The sequence below is a fragment of the Cydia amplana genome, chromosome 19 (assembly GCF_948474715.1).
Source record: "Cydia amplana chromosome 19, ilCydAmpl1.1, whole genome shotgun sequence".
In the NCBI taxonomy this organism is placed as follows: Eukaryota; Metazoa; Arthropoda; class Insecta; order Lepidoptera; family Tortricidae; genus Cydia; species Cydia amplana.
The window spans coordinates 4,188,332-4,213,040 of NC_086087.1; the positions used below are offsets into that span (position 1 = coordinate 4,188,332).

Genomic DNA, 24,709 nt, shown 5'->3' on the forward strand with positions numbered 1-24,709 from the left:
GCTTCTAGGATAGCCTATATTTTATTGTTATGTATATTTATGTATATGTCGTTATATATTTCCAGTGGATGAGGAGTGTGGAGTGCCGGCGCTTATAAACGCTCTAACCATATTAATAGGTACATTCGTGGGTTTCAGAGTGACCCCGAGCCCTGACGGAGCTAACACCTGCATGAGAGAGCTTTAATTACATACCCCCTTATTCATAAACGCTAAGTTAATCAGCTGATAATCGTCGTTTGTCCCTCTCTATGGCATAACGACAGATAGGGACAAACGACGATCATCAACTGATTAAGTTAGCAGCCGTTTATGAATAACGCAAACTACCTTTTTAGCATTAGAAAGAAAGAGTTATTGTATAGTGTAAAGATTATGAAAATTTCGTTCAAAAAGATAAGCTTGATGGCACAATTTTTTTCTTAGACTATACCTACTTCTTTTTTTAATCTATAACTTTCATTTAAGGCCAATGCGGCCTAATCTGTCATACGGGAAATTCCGTCTACAAGCGTTTTAACAAGCTTTTATTAGGTCGACCTGTATGTAACTATGTAATGGAATCTAAGGTAACTAATTTAACCATCTTCCAAGGATCGTAGCGTCATGAAAATTGGCAGCTGTATGTAGTTCTGATGACAATACAATAATATGGTTCTGTCGAACTGATCTGATGATGGAGACAGGAGGTGGCCATAGGAACTCTGGGATGAAACAACGCAACCTAATTGTGTTAGGGGTTTTTAGAATTGTCTCGATGAGTATTAGTTGTCTGTCGTAAGAAAAGTACAGTCAGCGATAAAAGCTTGTATCAAAAATTAAGTTTTTGCCAAAAACTTATTTCTAAAACAGTACTCAATTGGTAATTTCCTCGAAAAAGCAGCGATTACTTGTATTTTCACATTTTCAGCAAAAAATATTATATAAAAACTTCACTGACTTTTCTGATGCTAAAACAATGTAGTATTGCTATAAAATGAAGAATCGGTTTAAAGTTTGAAAAATGTGATAAAATTCGTTCGATTTCAATACCTACTAATAGTTTGTTCCAAAGTCCTATTGTTTCATAAAATGCTTAATATTTAGTTATATAATTTATTAGTGCAATGATTTTATAAAATGAACAAATATATTACTAACATTAGTACATATTCCACTTTAAACTGTTTAGACGTCAAGGTTTCACTCACTTGAATTTTTAGTCGCTATTGGCGACAAGTTTCGAGCCCGTCGGAGGCCCTTCCTCAGGCTCGAGTGCTCGCGGCAGCTGCAATTCGTGTGTTGTTAGGAAATTCAAGTGGGTGAAACTGTTGTCGTCTAAACAGTTTAAAATATGTCTCACGAAAGTTTAATATCGAATATTCCACTTTACTTATAGTAGTTATGATCGATTGTTACAATAATAATTTATATTAATTTATTTATTTTAGGAGCCGATTCCTTGTGTGGCCGTCTCACTGAGAAAATAAACTCGAATCACAATCATAAATTGATACTGGCGCATATGCCTCTCCTCATGGTCTGTCTTGAAGTAAGTACACTTTTCAATCCCAAATCATCTTTAGGTGTTGGTAATAGAGTTTACTTTTTTATTTCCGTATCCGGTCGCTTACATCACTTTTTAATGACACTTGTGGTGTTCCTATTCTAGAATAAGGGCTGATTTAGACGGCGCGCGAACTCGCATGCGATTTTAGTTACATTGCGGACTGTTGGTTACGTCCAATTCAACCGACCGATCAAAACCCGCAATGCAATGAAAGTTAGCGCGCCGTCTAATTCAGCCCTAAGGGCTCATTTAGACGACGTGCGAACTCGTATACGATTTTAGTTACATTGCGGATCATTGAGGTTACATCAATTCAGCCGACCGATCAAATGACGCAATGTAATGAAACTCGTATGCGAGTTCTCGCACCGTCTAAATGAGCCCTAAAAATATTTTTTGTAATTGGCGTTTTGTGAGTGTGTGGTGACAATTTCACACTCTTTCCACGTCGAGCCAGAGTTAGCATAGTCCGATTCTAATTCGGTTGTTCTTATCTGTTATTCAACATGTGCGTTTGACAGATAAAGAGAAAATATATTTAAACCATCAGTGGCATTTTAAGTTTTATTGGCAAGGTATTAAGGTGTATTTTTCTTCGCAGGGCCTCGGTAAACTAGCAACGAAATTCCCCACGATAGCGAACACTTCTATATACTGCCTGAGGGACTTCCTCGTCACTCCCTCGCCGATATTATTTAAACTACACAAGCTAGAGTTAGAAAAGACTGGAAAGGAACACATGAAAGTTACATGTAAGATTAGTCTGTAATAAAAAACAAATATCAAGCATACAGATTTACGCCTGTAAAGTTTACTTACGTAAATTGAAATGTATTAGTTAGTTTTCTTTATCTCTCATTTTGACAATTGGTTGCGACACTAAAAGTGCTTATGTAAGTAAAACTTTCAAGTGTAAATCTCAGTACCTATTTCTTGAACGGTATAAGGCTATTGTTATAAGACTTAGAAGTGTATAAGATATGTAAAGCTTAAGGAAAAATAGTGCCCGCGAGTCGTTTAAGATGATGCTGTATGTTGCAACATGGTTTGTGGTGACTGAATTGTCAAACGTCAACTTTTGACAGCGAAATTTACCGCATATTGTTTTAAAAGTTTACACATCTGATATATACAGTCAGCAGCAGAAGTTGCTAAGCGGGCGAGGTGTTCAAAATTACCTTGACACGTTCTTATTCTCTTCACAATAAAGTCGCGTCAAGATCATTTTGAACACCTGGCCCGCTTAGCAACTTCTGCTGCTGACTGTACCTACCTACAATACATGAATAATGGTTACAAAATGGTTAAGTATTGTAATAATATTTTAGTCTAGTATCGTTCAAGAAAGGGACTCTCGAGGACAGAAAACCGCGCGGCGAAAGAACCTTAAAGTTCTAATAATTAATCCTAGTTTCTACAGTGATTCGCAAAAGTACGCGTAATTCATTAAATTTGATTGGGTGGTTTTCATTCTTGCATACTTTATGCCAAAGTGGATTTCTTACCTTAAGTCAAATTCATCTCATTTCAAATATGTGGCCTTCCATCAGAGAAGGGTCCTTATGCTTCATATGCAATAAGGACGTTTCTATCAGAAATTCTGTTGGAATTTTAGTTGGAAACGTCCTTATTGCACTTGAACCATAAGGACCCTTCTGTGATGTAAAGCCACGTATTATCTCGGCTACTGATGTGTCATCGGAAAGTTTTCAAAATTGCGAAATTTCGAAATCGGAGAACGAAATTGCCATTTATGAAATGGAAGCTTTTTTGTGAATTTTATAAAATATTCGGATACTTTTTGGAAATTTTCGAAACTTGTAATCTCGGCTATTACTTGCTTGGTAGTACCTGAACAGCACAGTATGCTTCTCGCATCATTATTTTAAGCACCATTATTTTCACAATGATCTAAATTGTATTTTAATTTCTTAATGAAACTCTTCTTTTTTATTAAAGCTAACTCTGTAGATTCGAGGCTAGCAGGTATTATTAGTTAATATTAATGATTAATTTATTTTATGTCAAGATATGACCAAACTGATGCTAATCCGGATATCCTGTTTTAAAATCACACTCCAAAACTACCTCCATAATCCTTACATAATTATTTCCGTAAAACTCACGGGAAATAGGTACTTTTAATCAACTGAAATCAATCCCTAGCATAAAAAAATACACTATCTAAACCCGTTTTGAAAAGGAACACAGACTTTACATTAAAATTTGGTAAATACTTGTTTTGAAAAGTATAAAAACTAACGTTCTTTTCTCCAAAGTTTCGCCGTCGATATAAACATTTACAATAATACTGTGTGATAAGTTCGAAAAACAAAATGTCTTATACACTCTTGTTACCTATTCCACGTAATCTACCTCAGAAAACTATTATCAAAGAGATATTGATTGTAAAAGCGAAGTAAACACTAAGGGTCTGTTGCACCAAACTGTTTGTCGTCATTAAAGAGTTCGCTAAATTTTATTGTATGGAAAGATTCATAGTAAGTGTCACAGTCTGTCAAGTGCGGATGGTGCAACTGGCACTAAGATATGTGATCCTTGTTTTACAGACGGAACAGATTGCACTGTATTGCGCCATATGTTTTCTGGTCATTGGTCTGGACAACGACAGTTACCACATAATGTACGGACCCGTACAGCGCTTTGCATCTGCTGTCAAACTGGAAGCAATGATTTGTCTTAGTGCCAGTTGCACCATCCTCACTTGACAGACTGATCAACGTCACCCGGCAAGCCGCGACGGTTTACTACGAAACTTTCCATACAATATTTCAATCAATTGGCCTTTGCGTCTATTGCAGACGATTTATGGTGCAAATCGGAGAGACAATGACCTCACCAGACTTAACACCGCCTGGGACGGAATTAAGGAAACGCAGGGATGCCCAGCACCTGCATTACCCTCTCGGCTTCACTGTCTTAACCCACAGGAAAGGCGAGCCAATATGTGTGGAGGCAGGTCGGCTGCAGGAATCTGCCGCTTATTTCAGGTTGGACCCTACTCGCGCCTTACAGTATCTCCATACCGGGATTTAATTTTGGAGTATCCTTCTCCTAGATGGATTGCAAGCCAATGCTAAGAGGTCCATCTCCCCTGTGACGAAACAGCTTTTTGCTTCGTTTGTGGACTTAGTCGCCCCGTACGACACCCTTATCCCATGTGAGGGTTGGCGCTATTCTAAAGCCGGCACAATATTTAGCGAACTATTTAACGATGACAAACAGTTTGGTGCGACCGACCCTTACACTTTATATATACCATCAATAAACCTTTGCCATGTGACTACTGTAACGGTCTAATCTGGATTAGCCTCAGTTTGACCAGACCTTTTCCTAATCCAATCCAATTTCAGTACAAGGTAAAGAGCTGCAAGGCATGACGGAGAACGGGGTTCCGGTCAAATCTACGCCATTCGAGAAACTTCGGGACGCGGCCATAGAGAATCTTTGCGTGGCCTTAGAGGCTGCGCTTACTGTGGACCCCTTCTGTGTGCCTGCGCTCGTGGGCTCCGTTAGTAACAGACTCTTCACAGCTGAAACTAGTGACAGGTGAGCGAGACACCATCTTCACCTATCTCTATCACACTAAAAGTAGGTCAAATCTAGAAATCTACATATAGCTACGAGCAGTTATAATAGAATATTATGTGTTCCGTTCCACGTCTGAGATCTTCATTGAGAGCGTAACGCCTCCGGTGACCGATAGATGCCGCTAGCGTCTATGTAGTCGCTCCGCCGCCTCGCCGTGACGTAGTTCCGCTTCCCTTTCCTGCAAACAGACGCCCGCCCCCCGCCACTCGCCGCCGCCATGTCATTGTTTCGTCGACCGTCCTGACCGATGGTCCGCAAATTTTTTTTTGCGAACATTTTTGCAGCATGGTGCTTTAAAAATTTCCGATCCAAAGTTTGTTCGATTAAATAGCGAGATATAGCCAGAGATCGCCACTACTAGTCTTTTGGCGGTCTCGGGATCGATCTTCCAATCGATTCTACCCACTTTTTTCTTGCTAAATTATCTTTTACATGCCATGCTGCTAAAATCGTTACCGTTAACTCGCATTTTCGAGAGTGAAGTAGGAAGTGCGTCAACAAGTGGTTTCAAGTGTCGTTTGTTACAACGCGTGGTAACGTAAGTCGCTCCGCATCGGAGAGGAACGTGCGTCATCGTGCCTGCCGCGAGGAGCGGTGCCGGCCCGGCGCGGTGGGGTGCCGGGGCCGCGCTGCAATAGGATAGGTTTGGATTGTCTCAAACCATCTGGTAAGGCAGTTTAATGATATTCTAGCTGTATTTGGCGTTCGGAAGCGCATTGCGAATGCCTACTTGGACGCTAAAGCCCCGGTTCTCGTCCGATTACCGCAGGTGTCGGCCGAGGTCGGTGCTCGTGCTCGGAGCCCGGGAGTATTACCTCGTGTTGTTAGTTTCCGACGCGACAGTTCGTGTCGTTCGCCGCGTCGGCGCTGTCGACTTTCTCTTGTCGTCCGAGGTGACTCCGAGACGCCGCGACGCTGCGGGCCGGCGCCCGAAGTGTCGCGGCGCAGGCGCTTCCGGTCCGCGGGACTCCGAGAGACGTCACACGCCCGCTCCTGTTGCTACGGTCGCGGCGCGGGTGGATCGCGGACCTCTCGGTCCCGTCCTGGCGCCAAGGTGAAGGCGGACCGGACCACGGGGAGCACGCTACTGCATCTCGACTGCTCAAAGTGGAAGGAAGGTAAGTTACGTGGAAGCCACTCTGTGGAAACACTACGAGTACAGCGGCGGGGCTGTTCGCCGCGCCGGTTGCCGTCTATCAAGGCGTCGGGCAACAGTGTCGCCGTGATGTTGCGTGCAACTACGCCACCATCACGCGCACGCCTCCCCCCCCTGTGCCGGCGAAAGACGCTACGGTGGCGTGAGCCGGCAACGTCCATCACGCGCATCGGCGCGATGGCGCGTCACGCACCGGCGCCTCCCGAGGTGGCGGTGGCTGTAGCCACGATTGGCGCCGCCCATCAAGCATCGGCGCCTCTTGAGCTGGCCGCCACCATGGCGCCTCACGCACCAGCGAAACAATGGCGGGCCGCCACGATGGCGGCACCCGCCTCACGCGTCGGCGCCTCTCGAGCTGGCCGCCACGATGGCGCCTCTCGCCTCACCAGCGCCTCCTAAGCCAGTGGCGGCCGCCACGATGGCGCCGCCCACCTCACGCTCCGGTGCCACCCGAGCTGGCCGCCACGATGGCGCCTCTCGCCTCACGCACCGGCGCCTCCCGAGCTGGCCGCCACGATGGCATCTCTCGCATCACGCGCCGGCGCCTCCCGAGCTGGCGGTGGCTGCCGCCACGATGGCGCTTCTCGCGTCACGCGCCGGCGCCTCCCAAGCTGTCGGTGGCTGCCGCCACGATGGCGCCTCTCGCGTCGCGCGCCGGCGCCACCCGAGCTGGCGGTGGCTGCCGCCACGATGGCGCTCCTCGCGTCACGCGTCGGCGCCTCCCGAGCTGGCGGTGGCTGCCGCCACGATGGCGCTTCTCGCGCCACGCGCCGGCGCCTCCCGAGCTGTTGGTGGCTGCCGCCACGATGGCGCCTCTCGCGTCACGCGCCGGCGCCTCTGCCGCCACGATGGCGCTTCTCGCGTCACGCGCCGGCGCCTCCCGAGATGTCGGTGGCTGCCGCCACGATGGCGCCTCTCGCGTCACGCGCCGGCGCCTCCTGAGCTGGCGGTGGCTGCCGCCACGATGGCGCTTCTCGCGTCACGCGCCGGCGCCTCCCGAGCTGTTGGTGGCTGCCGCCACGATGGCGCCATCCGAGCTGGCGGTGGCTGCCGCCACGATGGCGCGTCACGCGCCGGCGCCACCCGAGCTGTCGGTGGCTGCCGCCACGATGGCGCCTCGCGTCACGCACCGGCGCCTCCCGAGCTGGTGGTGGCTGCCGCCACGATGGCGCCTCTCGCGTCACGCGCCGGCGCCTCCCGAGCTGGCGATGGCTGCCGCCACGATGGCGCCTCTCGCGTCACGCGCCGGCGCCTCCCGAGCTGGCGGTGGCTGCCGCCACGATGGCGCCTCTCGCGTCACGCGCCGGCGCCTCCCGAGCTGGCGGTGGCTGCCGCCACGATGGCGCCGCCCACCTCACGCACCGGCACCTTCCGAGCGGCGGCGGTTGCCATGATAGCGCCGGCAATTACGTCGATGCTGCAAGTACGACGCTGTCGTCCTTTGCAATGGCACCCATGTTCTGTTCGTAAGAAAACTTACCTGTTGCCGTTCCCAATGATATCGCTAGCGGCCGCGTCGATCCAGCCCGCCAAGCCGACGCCGGCCGGGCGCCACGCCGCCGCCGTCCGGCGCCACGTGTACCACGGTACCAGTTTTCCCTGTCCACATGGCCCCATTTAGGTACGCAGGCGCTTATAGCTATGGTGCAACAGCACGAGCAGACCGCTAAACTCTTGCTTTCGGTTAAGGATTCCTCCGTCGCCAAGGCGACGGCAGACAAGGTCCCGTGTGCTCCGCTCAAAACCGAGGTTGAAGGCATTGAAAAGGTTTGCAGTGTTCACATAATTATCTCTCTGCTTGCCCGCGCTCTCCAGTTTAAGTTCCGTCTTACAAAGACGAACTCGTTCGCCAAGCCCCTAATAAACAAAATGGGACAAATAAACCCGCTGCGCCTGAACGAGCTTGTGTTTCCGGTGCCAAGAGAAAGGGGCCAGGAGGACTCCAGCAGTTTCCATCTGTCTGTCTTCGACTTTATCGAAACAGTTTTGTTAAGCAAAGCGTCAAAATCGATTTTAGACTTGATTTCATCAGTGCGATTTCCTTAAAAGCATGCTACCATGCTCCTATACAAGTTTGACTGAAGGTTTTTCGTTTTCTCAACATACAGACCTGCCTTGCTGCCGAGTTTCTCACAGAAACTATACTCGATGCCTCCTGTTCAGTCTCAAATTCGCAAACGTTAGTTTATGGAGATTGCACCGTCGTAGTCCTCACCTTATACCTGTAGTCCGTTAATAATGGTAGACAATGTACGAAGTGAGGCTCTTCAAGTGGAGAGTAATCGTTAACGGGCCGCACCTGCAGCGCTGACGACAGGAGTGTACTACAAACATACAACCGTTACTACGGTTGTCGAAAAAACTGCTGATGCCAGCAGATCGTCTATAGTTCGCGCTGGTTCCTTGCTCCTTACCAGGTCGGTATAAACCCCAAAGGCGACGGTTTATCAAAAAGTCACTGCGTCCCCCGAGTGGCAGCTGCGCCCAGAAGCCGCCGAGACTATCTTCGCCTGATAGGCACACCTTGTTGGTCGGCCTCTCCGCTTTCGAGAGCCCTCGCACTGTACCACGGTATATCTTAACCGACTCTTTGAAGTGCTACCACGACGCGTTTGGCAGCTGCCGGTGATACGACTTGGCATGGATATCTCCACCTCCCAGGCTAGTCTGTTTACTGCTTGGAGGATACAACTAAACGGAGTAGCCATTGACAGGCTTTCCCCTCTGTCGAAAATAGGCGGCCAACGGTCATACACAATGTATGGACTGACGTTTATCTGACATGGCTATTTTTACGTTACGCATACATTTGACGTTCCCCTCCCCCGCAAAAATCGGCAGACTGTTTTGTACAGAAAATTACAGACATGGCGTCTCCGTTTGATTATATCCTCCAAGGTTTACTGTGACGGCGTGATGAGGAGAGCTTTCTCGCGGCTGTGGTAAGCTTGCAATTTACTGGCGGTCCTAGTGAACACAACGTCAGACCACCATCCCTTACAAGTCAACGACCTTAAGAATCGAGGCGTATCTCCTGTCAGATAGGACGCTCCAACACCGAGCCGGCGATAATCGGGTATTTCCGGTTCCGGTACTGGTTGTCTAGAAAACCAGTACCGGGGAGCACTCCCTAGATCGTCCCCTTGTCGAGGTCGCTGTACGCCCACAATGTAGAAATGATCTTCATGGTGCATCAAAAATGAGATCGACTGCCAGGTACCTCTAATACCCAGTGAAGTAGCAAGCTATCTCAGACATCTATTTCTATTCTCCATGTTAGTTTTCAGAATGATACTTGTTCAGAAGCCTGTAACAAGTGCTGTATGTGAACCACTATCGGACACTATGCCTTCTTCCATCGTCATTAATAGCGAGACCAGCGCCTCCCAAACCACCAGCTTGGGACGCGAGAAATCTTATTCAAATTACTTGCCCTAACTTGAATAATCCTACAACGTACCTATATAGAAGAGCTGCCGCACCTTTACTGTTAGCATCAGGCCGCAGGGTCAATGACCTTACCCTACTACACTGTAGCCCAGGCAATTACAGATAACTTTGACGCTATTATTTTGTGTCCGAAATTCGGTTCTAAACCAGATAACGTGTCTCACCGACTGGACTCTCTTAGAAGCTTCGGAATAAAGTATAGACCCAGTAGGTAGTCTGGGTACGTCAACTTGTGAGAATTACACAAAATGTTAGGGGACACTGCGCTTATTTCCTTCAGACACAGTAGTCTCATCCAATCCGGCCTCGCCTACGATTGCTTTCGATCCATGATGTACTTAATCACTAAATTAGCTGGAAAACTATCCAATTACTTAGCGATATTTTGGCTTAAGTTAATTGGGAACATGACTTTCTTTAGACGATCCTATCGCCGAGATTCTGCGGATCGGATGCGATTTCGAATGAGAAATCTCTCAAACCAGTTTAACGTCAGATTCGAACCTGGGATGTAATTCTCAATTTCCTGTAATGCATCATTATAACGAGTTATTGTGATTTCATGGGTTGCAATAAGGCGTATATATTTATTCTTTCTCTGAGTTATATGACAGTAGGTGTAGCCCTAACGCTTGCGCGCCCGCTGACTCGCCACCAGGAGATAATAAACAGGTCTCAATGAAGATCTCAGACGTGGAACGGAACACATAATATAAAAATTTTACCTTCCAATAAAATTATTATTATGTTTCCTTCCACGTCTGAGATCTGAGTAATGCCTTCCTGGCAGGCTACTAGGCTACTTTTATACCGACGGTACTTCTCCTCAACAATGACATGGCGGCGGCGAGTGGCGGGGGGCGGGCGTCTGTTTGCAGGAAAGGGAAGCGGAACTACGTCACGGCGAGGCGGCGGAGCGACTACATAGACGCTAGCGGCATCTATCGGTCACCGGAGGCGTTACGCTCTCAATGAAGATCTCAGACGTGGAAGGAAACATAATAATAATTTTATTGGAAGGTAAAATTTTTATATTATGGTTATGTCGACTGCATAATACGCTATGGAACTGTAATATGGGGTAATGCATTTAAAGTAAGTGGGTCTAGGTTTGCCAGCTTAAAAACGATCTTTTAAATTTAATTTTATGGTATAATTTTGATTCTCTTTGTTGACCCGATATCGGGATATATCGTAGGTGTGTGTTTTAAAATGTTTTATTTTTTATTTGCAGTGAATCATCGTTGATAAGCACCAACATAGTGATAATGCTGGGCCACGTGGCAGTGGCCTTGAAAGACACGCCGAAGACTACGGACACGGTTCTGCAGTTTTTCCAACAGAGGTATAGAATCAATAATTTCATGTTGACCTTGGTCATACGATTTTGATAATTGTTTGAGAGTGTCGTATCATTTTTTTTAAGAGTAAGGGCCACCACACAATAGCGTCTTCCGAGATTCGGCGTCTAGTCAACTCTATGCTCGACGCAATGTTGGCGCAACTGCGCAGCGACGCCATTTTCCATCAGTCTGATGAGAAGTTGACGTGTCTTTTTATTGAAAAACACTTTTGAAAAATGAGTCACGGTAAATATGTAACAATTATGATTCATATACGATTATTTACATTCTTTTGCTTTCATAAGTGATAGTTACTGTTTTTTAAAAGGCATTTTTCCATTTTAAGACTCGTCAAGATCGCGCAGTCTTTTTCTAATGCTAAACAAAACGAACTATAGACTTCGTCGCTCAAAAGACGCTAGTGTGGCTCTAAGGCCCACTGTTATAGTGTAAATAGAAGGTTCAAATTCCTTGAATCGTAAATAAATAGTACATTATTGTCGAGGATCGGAAGTAGCTACTTGCTGGCTGAGGATTCGTTTTAAACGGACGACCTTGGGAGTCCGTTTAATTGAATCCGAAGCCAGCAAGTAGCCTTCCAGCCGAGTCATATATAGTGCTTTTCTCAAAAATGGTGCAAGAAATAGAAATATTTTACAGAAGCAAAGTTCTAATTTTCACAGAAAAAAGTAAAACCATTAAAAAGATTTGCTTGCCGCCTTTAAAAAAAAGAAGTGTATTTTTTGCTGAAAATACGCCAACGTGTTTGAGACACTTAAATAGTCGCGGTACCAACATTATAATAATAAGTGCTGATGTTTGGCTGTTTAATGGACCTTTGCCTTCATTTGATATGGCCATTTAAAGTTTTAAAAAGTTTGGAACTCGTTAAATAATGGAATTTGTATGCAACATTGCAGTCCCGAAATTGAGACTGCAATGTTTTTAACTTTTTAATTTTTGTACCATAAACTACGCACTTCGCGACCTATTTTTTAACCGGCAACGTCGACTTTGCCGTCCATTTTTGAGAAAAATGCTTCTTTCCCAGATTATGCCGCGCCCCATCGTCTCTGGACACCCTGATAGTGGACCAGCTGGGCTGCATGGCGCTGGCCAGCCCCGCGGGCCCCGCGCACGACGAGATCATGCGCATGTTCACCGTCATCACGGTAGAGGCCGCCTCCGCCGCCTACCACCACACCGACGACCGCAAGCAGTACAGGTACCACTATCTATCGTTCGTTTTTTTAGGGTTCCGTAGCCAAATGGCAAAAACGGAACCCTTATAGATTCGTCATGTCTGTCTGTCTGTCTGTCCGTCTGTCCGTCCGTATGTCACAGCCACTTTTCTCCGAAACTATAAGAACTATACTGTTGAAACTTGGTAAGTAGATGTATTCTGTGAACCGCATTAAGATTTTCACACAAAAAAAGAAAAAAAACAATAAATTTTTGGGGTTCCCCATACTTCGAACTCATCATCTTCCTCGCGTTGTCCCGGCATTTTGCCACGGCTCATGGGAGCCTGGGGTCCGCTTGGCAACTAATCCCAGGAATTGGCATAGGCACTAGTTTTTACGAAAGCGACTGCCATCTGACCTTTCAACCCAGAGGGTAAACTAAGCCTTATTGGGATTAGTCCGGTTTCCTCACGATGTTTTCCTTCACCGAAAAGCGACTGGTAAATATCAAATGATATTTCGTACGTCCCCATACTTCGAACTGAAACTCAAAAATTTTTTTTTTCATCAAACCCATACGTGTGGGGTATCTATGGATAGGTCTTCAAAAATGATATTGAGGTTTCTAATATCATTTTTTTCTAAACTGAATAGTTTGCGCGAGAGACACTTCCAAAGTGGTAAAATGTGTCCCCCCCCCCTGTAACTTCTAAAATAACAGAATGATAAAACTAAAAAAAATATATGATGTACATTATCGTGTAAACTTCCATCGAAAATTGGTTTGAACGAGATCTAGTAAGTAGTTTTTTTTTAATACGTCATAAATCGCCTAAATACGGAACCCTTCATGGGCGAGTCCGACTCGCACTTGGCCGCTTTTTTTTTAGCATTAGAAAGAACTTGAAAGAAGGTAAGCGATCTTGACATGTCTTTTAATTGAAAAACGCTTTTTATAAATCAGTAACTATTACTTATGAAAGCAGAAGAATATAAATGATCGTATTAGATTCATAATTGTTACATATTTGCCGTGACTTATTTTTAAAATGTGTTTTTCAATTAAAAGACACATCAAGATTGTTTACCTTGTTTCTAATGCTAAAAAAACGAACTATAGGATACACTCTGTTCTTCCTAATCACTGATTAGTTGCGTTTTATCAGCGCAAAGGCAGGCTGAAAATCCGCCCGTCTATCGAAAGACAAGGAATCCTTGTATTTTTTTAAGACCCGACACACCATGGTTTTTGGTAAATTTAACGACTTAGCGATCTTTGACCCGGACCAAGAGGGATTTTCTAAGTATTTGTCCACTATCAATTTTCGTCTTTCAATTTCCATCATCTACAATTTCAAAATGCATAGACTTATCCGAGGCGAACTTTTAGCAATAAGACTTCAAAATATGGACGATAAATTGCGATCGTCTTTTTTGTGTTTGTGACGTTTTTAGTTTTTATTTTTAACATATTTAGTTTTATTTTGTGACAACCGCGTGCCAGTTCTATATGAACTATGCTTTATTAAGATACTTTTTTTACACACCAGATAATCTTATCTGGTGGTATACTTGGTGGTATCTTGTCATCTGACAAGCGAAACTTAAATAATATGTATATGGAAATAGTCCCGTTTCGTAGCATCTGTTATTCTTCTTCTTCTTGTGAAGCCTTATATAGCCCCCAGATTTTCACAGACAGCGAAATCGACTCCACACTCACGTTCGCGGCTTCCGCGCCGCGATTCACGCGCAGTCTGGAGGGGGCTTTAGGGGCTATATAAGGCTCCACAGTAGGTATGCCATTGTAGGTCAGAGGGCCCCCGCTGTCTCCCTGGTAACATTTTCTATAACAATCTGTATGCATATACATACAAACAAAAAAAGAATTTTCAAAATCAAAATTTAGGGGCTATATAAGGCTCCACAGTAGGTATGCCGTTGTAGGTCAGAGGGCCCCCGCTGTCTCCCTGGTAACATTTTCTATAACAATCTGTATGCATATACATACAAACAAAAAAAGAATTTTCAAAATCGGTCCAGTAATGACGGAGATATGAAGTAACAAACATAAAAAAAACATACAACCGAACTGATAACCTCCTCCTTTTGAAATTTGGAAGTCGGTTAATAAATAACTTAATAATATAATAGGGTTGTTACATAGAATAAAATATAATAGTTTTTATTCGTAAACACACAGGCAATAGACGTAATTTCATAAAAAAAAACAGAGTGAAAATAAAGTGTCACGAAATGGCCCGATCTCAGCATGTTGCTGGCGACTTCCAGCGCTGATCTGCCGATGAGACCATCGAGTGAGATAAATAATCACGGAAGGGAACAGACAAATATAAAAAAAACATAAAGGAAAGAAACATAAAATAATCCTTAAAGTTCTCTAGTTTAGTTTTAGTTTTTTTTATTCCTTTTTTTCATAAATTTTATATTGTTGTTAAGGTGTGGCAATAAATATTATTTTATTTATTATTTTTATTTAAAATAAACAACACCAGTTTACACAAACGAAAGCAAAAAATGAGATACAACATGACGACATATATGACAATAAGTTAAATCTATCAAAATTAAACATGTTATTAATATATTTTTTATCAAAAACTTATTCCTTACCTGACAGGCGTCATGTTCTCGTGAACCGGCGCACAGTTGGGTTTTATTTATTGTACCGTAAATGTCATTGCAGCATTCGTTAGAGATGATTGGTATAACCGTTTGTCGCAGTTCGTTGTTCATGCCCTTGTCATTCTGATTAGAAAAAAAAACTTTGTTATTCAGAATAAATGACAAAAAGAAAACGCCGTTACTCCACATCCGCTCTTTTATAAATACCTTCTGCTTTTCGAGTCAGTGCCTATTCTTTGACAAATATTAAATAGGTAATAATCTAATTAGGTATTAAAATCCCATAATAATTAATCAATCCCATAAAATGTTGGATTGGAAATGAGAATTTGTTATCAAACTAAAATATGAAAATAATTAGTTTGGTTTTGTGAAAATAAATTATGTTAGATTGCGAAAACTACCTAATTATCAACGTAGCAAAGTACGCCTACAATTATGGTGTTTATCGTTATATCGATTCGGAAGCGCTGGTGGCCTAGCGGTAAGAGCGTGCGACTTGCAATCCGGAGGTCGCGGTTTCAACCCCCGGCTCGTACCAATGAGTTTTTCGGAACTTATGTACGAAATATCATTTGATATTTACAAGGCGCTTTTCGGTGAAGGAAAACATCGTGAGGAAACTGGACTAATCCCAATAGGCCTAGTTTACCCTCTGGGTTGGAAGGTCTGACGGCAGTCGCTTTCGTAAACGCTAGTGCCTTTGCCAATTCTTGGGATGAGTTGTCAAGTAGACCCCTAGGCTCCCTTGAGCCGTGGCAAAATACCGGGACAACGCGAGGAAGATGATGACCGTTATATCGGTTTCTGGTCAAAGCTTTGTCTGCGAGGACTTTAAAATAGTATCTAGACACAAATCTAAAACTAAACTTCATTGACAGCTATTGTAGTTGTCGCAGAATTGTATTGAATAGGTAATATTACGCGAAACTCTGCGTAGGTGGCGCCACTCCCACAATAAGTCACAATCTAAGCAAACGAGAGAGTCGAAATTTTGTTATCTAACCTCTCTATCACTCTTGCATATTCGAGCGATAAAGAGGCAGAAAGCTGAGTTTCGATTTCGCGTTTCCCGGTAGGCCCTTTGTAAACAAACCGCCTTGATGTATCAATGTCGTATTTGATTGTCTGTGAAAACTCGTCATAAAACTGTTTAAGGTACAGTATGTATAAGTTACTCTATGGTATACTTACGTCGCTAGTACTGCACTCTGGCGGCAAAACATTGCAGTAATACTCCCTATTATCATCTATCAGCGTACCCTTCCCGTTTAAAAAATACTATAGTATATAGCTCTGTAATCTGTAGACCTCGCGAGCATGGCTTAAAACTCAGCCATTTTGAAAAATGTTTAAAAACTGAATCTACAAACTCTATTCCATTATTGTAACCTGCTCACAAAATTTCACGAAAATTGGTTGATAATTACTACCCGCAGAAAAGAACTTTCGGACATAGGTACAAAATATTTTTTCCCAAGCTGAAACGGAGACCTTCGCTAACGCTCGGTCAAATATATTCTCCGATATCGCAGACTAGGTACATAATAGTATTCGTGCATGGTGTGAAATAATTTATCTTATATACTGGGTACAGGGCGGCGACCGCCGCCTGCGCCGCTGCCGTCCAAAACAGATTGACTTAAGGCTATCCATTTCCATCTACGTAGTTGCGAAAATCACCGCACCGCCCGGCATCGAGCGACTCAAACAAAATGTGTAGACTTGAACCAATCAAATCGAATTTAAACTGTTGTGAGACGTACTAACATTGAATAATTTTACGGTTTATACTCACTTGTTTTTAGTCACTCGCTCGACATGTTTCGGAGAGCCTAGGTCTCCTTTCCCAAGCACTACAGTAACAGCGCGGGCGGGTCGGTAGTATTTTATGTTAAATGTGATATTAATTATAACTTTGTCACTGGAAATGCCATGCTGAGTTACCTTGTCTGACTCTAGTTAGGCTGTCAATTTCGAAAGCCATTCGAAAGCACGATTTTTTTCTTAGACTTTACTTTCTAAAATCAATAATTATTTAAAGAAAATAAAGAAATAAGAAGAAAGAAAATACATTTATTTAACGCCACATATACAGGAAGAATAAAAAGACATGCAGACATAAAAACATTTGACGCTAAAATAGGATCCCCACTCAGCTTAATGCCGCGGCAATCCGGTTGCTGGTTTTCAGTACGGAGCTGACTTAAAACTTAAAACTATGGTTTACGAGACACAGCAAAAATTAGTTTAATCACAAGTTATCCTTGATGGTTGTATTGATCCAGTCCAAATACTCAGACACCCTGGTGTAGACCCCGGGGTAGATGCCGCAACGTTCGCCAAAGGAAACCACGCCGACTTGCACGCCCTTGTAGGTCAAGGGACCTCCGCTATCCCCCTATAAAGTAAAATAAAAATGTATGTTAAAGCCAAAAAGGATATCATATTATTGTCACTGTGCTGTGAGAATAAAGCGGAGCGGAGAAGACAACTAATGCTATTGGTTGATTCTCGCATGCCTCTCATCCTCCGTCGCAATGAAAAAGCAGCTTAAATGCCACCCCACACTAGCGTTTCCTGAGTGTCGGCGGAAAAGGGCGTCGCTGCGCAGTGGCGCCAGCGTCAGGCGTGTCTCACTCCGCGATTTCGTCGCTTTGCTACAGGTAGCTAAAAGTACATCCGTTCGGCCCCAATTTTGGGGAAAGCCATAAGCCGCGCGTGGCGCTGTCGCCACCTAGCGGCCATATCTGTGCTGATCGTAACAGACGCGTTTTGTTAGAGAGTGAGTCTTCTGTACTTAGTACAATAGTACTAAGTAGTATAAATAATAATTTATTCTGTGCCAGCATTGCGTCGAGCAGCAGCTATAGAGTTGACTAGACGTCGACGCTCGGGAGACGCGTAAGGTTGGGTTAAGTTAGTTGGGTGGGGTAAGTTGCTGCCAGACTTTACCTGGCAGGAATCGTGGCCTTTTGATCCAGCACATAAGTGCTTTTCAGTAAGTTCCTCGTAGTCTTTCTGGCAACATTCGTTAGACACGATCGGTACTGTAATCTGGCGCAGCTCGTTCTCCATATCGGTGCTATTCTGCTTTAAACAATGGCAGATTTTATTTTTTATTTATTTTAAAAGACAACAAATATAAACAACAAAGCAAGCAAGTAACATATATTAATACACCTAGTGACTTGAAGATAGTTTAAATTTTTTTCGCTCATAACTCTTATAATAATGTAATAATCGGAAAATGACAAACGTAAGGGTAAAACTAAGTAAACATCAAATTGTGTAAAAATAATTTCCGAAATGTCAATATCCAGAGATGGAAATGGAGACTAGTTTGTATTGAGAACTTTTACGAGTCGTCAGTTTGGCAGTGCAGTCCACGAATGGAATGAACGAAACTTTCATTGTATGAGTGACACTGACGCCTGTATCGGTATACAGTCAGAGCCACCATTTTATTGGTTAATATGATACACACAGATATTTTCATTCACTCATTAATTCCATTCGTGCCAGCTTTTCTGAACCTGTAATTAATCTACTTACTCCGATATCACCCCATCCCGTAACATTGACCAGAGTACCCTGTTCTAGTTCGTAATCTCCATCGGGCAGCATAGCTTTCGCTACCTTGCAACCGAACGGCACTGGCTCCTTGAGTTTCATGAGGCCGATGTCGTTGTCTATGGTCGTGTTAAGAAAACTGAAGCCCTCGTGGATGAACTGCTCTTCCACATCTATGAAGACGCCACCGGCGTTGAGACGGTCTGAGCCGATGAGGACTCTTTTTGTAGCGTTTTCTTGCCTACGATTTATAAAACGTATTTTACTTAGGGCCACTTGCGCGTTCCAGGGCTAACCAACTAACTCCGAGTTAACCGTTTGTACAGGGTCAAGCTGTACTGTATAAGCGGTCCGAGTTAGTTGGCTAACCCTGAAACTCGTAATCGGCCCTTATTAAATGTCAAATATTGTAATTTTATTTTTATTATAAATGGGCTTACTCATGGCCACAGACTAGCCGAGGCGAAGACCTGGCCTACGATGGAGCGAGCCTGCCCTGTTCACCCTTGATTTGAAGGTTGCCGGGTTATATGAGCTCGGAAATATAGTCGCCGGCAAGGAATTCCATTCCTTGGCAGTGCGCATAAGATAAGAGGAAGCAAAGCGCTTCGTGCGAATTGGTGGAATGTCTACCAAGTAAGGATGGAAACCGGCCGTGCGTCTAAAAGTCCGATGGTAGAATGGGAACGGTGGCTAAGCTCGTACCATGTTATAGCAAAAGTGCATTATGTCCCACAATCGTTATATCGACTAAAAATATATCAAAAGTTGTTATATGGACCGTTAGGCACCCCTTGAGGCACACTCCCCGAAGTGCAACCTGTAGAATACCGACAGACTGGCGACTTTCCGCCCCTTTAGCTTGTCACCAATCGTTCTCCTGGCTCTGCGCTCTACTGAGTCAAAAGCAGCGAGTAAAACTTTTTTTGCAATTATTGTCTAGCTAGTCTATTATGCGCGGCGAGGCAGACCTCACAAATTGATAATCAGTTTAATCGAAATAAATGTCATATACGAAAGAAAAAGTGGCCAAGGCACTGTAGGCCTTGAGAAAGTGTCCAGAGCTGGAATCAAACCAGCATCCTCTGCAATCACGGCAGTGAATGTGTTTAGTTACCTACACACTGGGACTATGGCTTAGAACGCACTGCGATTAATTTCTTGCGTTTTCAGTCTATATTATTGCGGTTTCAGTCTTGCAAGTGCGTGCGCTTATGAAACATGCCGTACGTTACACTTTCTGCGGTTCTGAAACCGCAAAAAAATAAACGCAGTGCGTTCTAACCCTAAGCTGAAATTGCTTACTGAAACCAGTCGATAAAGTAGGAGCAATGAGCGGCAGTCAACACGAAGCGCTCATGGATGATGGAACCGCCGCAAAACGCCTGGTATTCTTCATCTTCAGGTTTGTAGTATAACGCCACCATGAACGGGACGTCTTCCACGGACACTTTATGACCGCCAATGATCTCCAGGTTGTTGTTGGTGCAGTTGTCCGCTCCATCGAAAGCTGGAAGTTAGGCACAGTCAGCAGCAGAAGTTGCCAAGCGGGCGAGTAGTTCAAAATTACCTTGACGCGCTCTTATTCTCTTAACAATAAAGTCGCGTCAAGATCATTTTGAACACCTCGCCCGCCTAGCAACTATTGCTGCTCACTGTACTTATTTAATTCGATAAAATTGAGGTCATGTAAAACCTGTACTCGCCCTAATTTCTTTGTATTACTACTTCTAGCTACGAAAACTAGTACAGTATACACAGGCTAAAAAGTTGCTCAGTACTTATAATCCCAAAACCTCCCTGGCAGCGGGAATGCATTTATTTTCTAGCCACCCTGTATGTTACTTTAAGAATGTTCAAGTCAATTTTAAGTTATTTTGCGTAACTTGGATTGTATGGCGGCGGCCAGGTTCACGTGACCCTTAAAATACCCCATATTACTAATTACCTGAGCCATATACGACTTGAAGAAATGCCGCAACAGCCAAAAAACATTTTGGTTGTAGGAGGCCCATGGTGAATGTGCGTCGTGCGTACGCGACTAAATTGATTTTATTAATGTCAAAACATTCTCACTTTATTAGCACATACATATATTAATTAAATTAACGATATCTAATCGTTATCAATGCAAAAAAATGCAGAAATAACGAGAATTGCGAATTAATTATATTTACACAATTTATTTTATTAATAACAAGCGTTTGCCCGTGATTCCGTCCGCTTTGAAATCGGGGTCATGTAGAATGAGGGTTCATGCCAATGTTTTCCTACGCCGAAAACCGATTGGTAACATTCACAAGCAAAATGGTACTTCTGATAAAGCTATGAAGCCGATATTTGGATGACAAACATAGCCCTCTTTGTGGAATGTTGGTACCAGCTGGGTTAGATTGGAACCTGCAAGCTAGGGTGTCAACACTTTGCTTCTTCTTGAACTAGGTATATAACAGTAATGATGAGTTCCCATTTGCCCGCAGACACGTCTCCGGTGCCGTCCTCAACGCGCTAGCGAACATCGCGGCGAACGTTCGCGGCACGAGCGCCCGTCTCGAGCTGCTCACTCGTCTACTCGAACTGTTCGTGCAACTGGGGTTGGGTGGCGAGCGCGCTACGGACCGATCGCCTGCACCCGTGCTAAAGAGCTCAGGCAGCGCGGGGAACCTTGGTGTGCTCATACCTGTCATAGCGGTCAGTAATTTGAACCTTGTGTTCAGTAGTTAGAAACCATATTTAAGTGATAGGGTTGAGCTGTTCGTGCAACTGGGGTTGGGCGGGGAGCGCGCTACGGACAGATCCCCTGCACCCGTGCTAAAGAACTCAGGCAGCGCGGGGAACCTTTGTGTGCTCATACCTGTCATAGCGGTCAGTAATTTGAACCATGTGTACAGTAGTTAGAAACCATATTTAAGTGGCTTGCCACACCGCTCGCTTGCACCTGTGCTCAAGAGCTCAGGCAGGGCAGTCAACCATGTGTTCTTATCTGTAATAGCAGCTAGTTGAAGGAATTTGAACTTTGTATCTAGCAGTTACATCATATATTTAAGTGGGACAGATTTTTATTAATAAGTACATACTGGGTATTAGGTAATACAGTGATTAAGGGAGATTTAACATTGAAGCCTCATTAAAAGTCAGCTGCTGCTATCAACGGAGCGGCAGCTTACGTCGACGAGTCATAATATATCCTTTACGAGTTACCGTCCGAGAATAAATGATTAATGCGATTTACCTATAAGTAATACCTGGCCCGTGGGGCATATGACGCTCAGCAAAATACAAGACGCTGTAAAAAATCTGAAGAATCAATCATTATAAATCCATAAGCCCAGTCAATACGCATCATCTCACCGCTGTGGAGCGTGATTTTATTGACAAATTAACTTTGGCCCCATTGTTATTCATGCTAAGTATTTTTCACAGGTATTAGTGAAGAGACTGCCCCCCATAAAGAATCCGAAGCCCCGTCTACACAAGCTCTTCCGCGACTATTGGCTCTACTGCGTAGTGATGGGATTCACCGCGGCAGAATCACGTAAATATTGCTTTTATTGTTCATACGATTCGCTATCTTTGACTATTTACTTTTGGTTGGCAGCGTTTCAAATTTTTGCCATGAAAAAAACTTCGCTTTGACTTTTGATTCTCACAGATTACATCCGCACAGACATGACATGAGGCTTGCTTAGCGTCTATTAAAGCACTAGGCTTGCAATCTGTGCGGACGTAGCAGAAAAAAACAAACACGTTTGTTTACTTCGATACACGCTAAGCGACTAGTTGCATGCAAGCTAGGTACATGATACAACATATATTGTAACATCCCCATACTGTATCAATGCAAATAAATATTTTCTGATTTCCGATTTCTGATTAAGCGCCAAGCGCGCACTGCGGCCGGTCGCGAAGTTTATAGATGTTTATTTTACTAACCTACTCGCTAGGTTACTCGCTAGACTCTAGACGATAGGCAAGCCGGCTGTCTGTGCGGACGTAGCTATAAAGACAGTATTATTATTTTTGCGAATCATAAAATTGGATGTTCCTTACCAGCACAGAATTGGTAGGTGAATTTGATTTCAAGCCTGACAAGATTTTATTTCTTTTATAGAACTGTTGTTTTATGATTCCGTAGTAAGTATTTAAGTACAACCCCCTTTTTAACCACCGACGCTCAAAGAGGGGTGTTTTATGTTTGACGCCAATGTCTGTATATGGCATTGTAGCTCCAAAGCGGAAACTTGCGGTGGTTCTTAGCTATGTTTAAATGTCTGGTACCTAATTATAATCTTGTAATATTCAGTTATAATACATACATAGTAAGGACCCTAAACACGAAGAATTTCGTACATTTACACGCCATTTCCGATGAGTATCGCTCGTGCATAATTATATTGCTGTCCCGATTGCACATTGGCATTGACCGCCGGTATCATTGGCGACGAAATTCTTACAAAAAAACACAGTAACAATGGCAAAAACTTGATATGTTGTCGCTCTGTCTTATTTTTGAACTGTATCTGACCTTACTAGACATTAACGTGTTCTCTTCTCCCGGCGACGCTGTAGCCATGCGCAAGCGTGAGTACACCGGCTTTTAGACCGTTACGTGTGTTTGGTTTTTATGGTTTTGCGTTCTGACTAGTTGTGAACAAAACAAATGTGGTGTGATAGTTATTGATCAATCTAAAAAATTAAAGGCTGGCAACACGAACGCAAGCGAATCCAGTGACGTGTGATGTGACTCGCACTACTTCTAATTACTTTTGTGCTAAAAAGACGAGATATGTAATATGTATGTTATCTTCCGAGAATTGTGAGTTGTTACTCACACCGGCTAGGTCGCCATGTGAGGATTGGATTAAGTTATACAACTTGATTTATTAGCGTTCAAAACGAGTATGCGTGTACTTTTAACGCACACACCACTTTCACAGTTAAAGTTCTAACTATGGCATCACATTTCAAGAATGGTTGTATATTAACAATAAATAATGTAACCGTTAAAACGATATTACGTAGTGTGCGTATTATTTCAGAGTGTGCTTTTTAGGTAAATCATAGTGCAATGTTAGACTTTTATTTCCGAAAATTCGTAGCTTGTACCCTTTTTGCGGGTGATATAGTTATATCGCAGTTTCATGACGTCGTGATATAACCGAGTTATTTTCTTTTCCGTGAATGTCCCATTTCCATTTCATCCAAATTAATAATAGTCAAAATTTCAAACACCATTGATTGTGTAAAAGTACTTGTAGAAATCTTATCGAGTCTTGAAGTTTTACTTTTTGAAGACCCCTTGAAATAAAATAATATCCATTATACAAACTGATATACCAATTAAATGATAAAATTACATAAATCCAATAGTGATTATTCAATAGCATTAGCAGTACGTATTTTTTGTACAGGTATATAGTTCGTTTTTTTTAGCATTAGAAATAAGGTAAACAATCTTGATGTGTCTTTTAATTGAAAAACACATTTTAAAAATAAGTTACGGTAAATATTTAACAATTATGAATCTAATACGATCTTTTATAGTTTTCTGCTTTCATGAGTAATAGTTATTGATTTTTAAAAAGTGTTTTTCAATTAAAAGACATGTCAAAATCGCTTACCTTCTTTCAAGTTCTTTCTAATGCTAAAAAAAACGAACTGTTAGTCAAAATAATACTCCGGATGAGAATAAATAAACAATATTTTTTATAATGTGGATAGCACTTTTTTTATAAAACAGCTGTGAATAATCACTGTCAAACTCTCAAAAACAACCAATAAAGTAATACTTATTAATCTTCAGGGTTATGGCCGCAAGAATGGTACGCCGGTGTAAAAGAGATAGCAGTAAAATCTCCCTGCTTGGTCTCACAAACTTCACTCCGGTCCGACCTGCGCGAGCTTCAGTACACTTCAGCTGTCAGAAACGATTCTGTATCAGTGACAGAGCTTCAGGAGTTGAAGACGCAGATCCTGAACCTTTTGGACCATCCGCAAGATGTATCGGTGATAGTCGGCAAACTTACGTTCGCGCCGTGCATGTATCTACTCAGTGTGTACTGGCTTGAAACTTTGAGGTAAGTAAGGGGTAGATTCTACTGGTGAGTTGTATCGATGTGGTTCAGGGGCTGAAGACGCAGATCCTGAACCTGTTGGACCATCCGCAAGATGTATCGGTGATAGTTGGCAAACTTAC

At 43.3% G+C, this 24,709-nt stretch overlaps 1 protein-coding gene across 2 annotated transcripts in view; it reads left to right on the plus strand.

Moving 5' to 3' along the window:
• LOC134657275 (phosphatidylinositol 4-kinase alpha) overlaps positions 1–24,709 on the plus strand; it is a 71,725-nt gene that overhangs the window by 8,550 nt on the left and 38,466 nt on the right. The window contains exons 7-15 of one of the 2 annotated variants that reach the window (XM_063512856.1): positions 66–119; positions 1,431–1,531; positions 2,151–2,301; positions 4,924–5,119; positions 11,002–11,112; positions 12,162–12,335; positions 20,994–21,204; positions 21,937–22,048; positions 24,317–24,590. In XM_063512856.1, coding sequence (XP_063368926.1) covers positions 66–119; positions 1,431–1,531; positions 2,151–2,301; positions 4,924–5,119; positions 11,002–11,112; positions 12,162–12,335; positions 20,994–21,204; positions 21,937–22,048; positions 24,317–24,590 — 1,384 coding nt within the window. The remainder of the gene's footprint in view (positions 1–65; positions 120–1,430; positions 1,532–2,150; positions 2,302–4,923; positions 5,120–11,001; positions 11,113–12,161; positions 12,336–20,993; positions 21,205–21,936; positions 22,049–24,316; positions 24,591–24,709) is intronic. The other variant, XM_063512855.1, reaches the window with a different exon arrangement.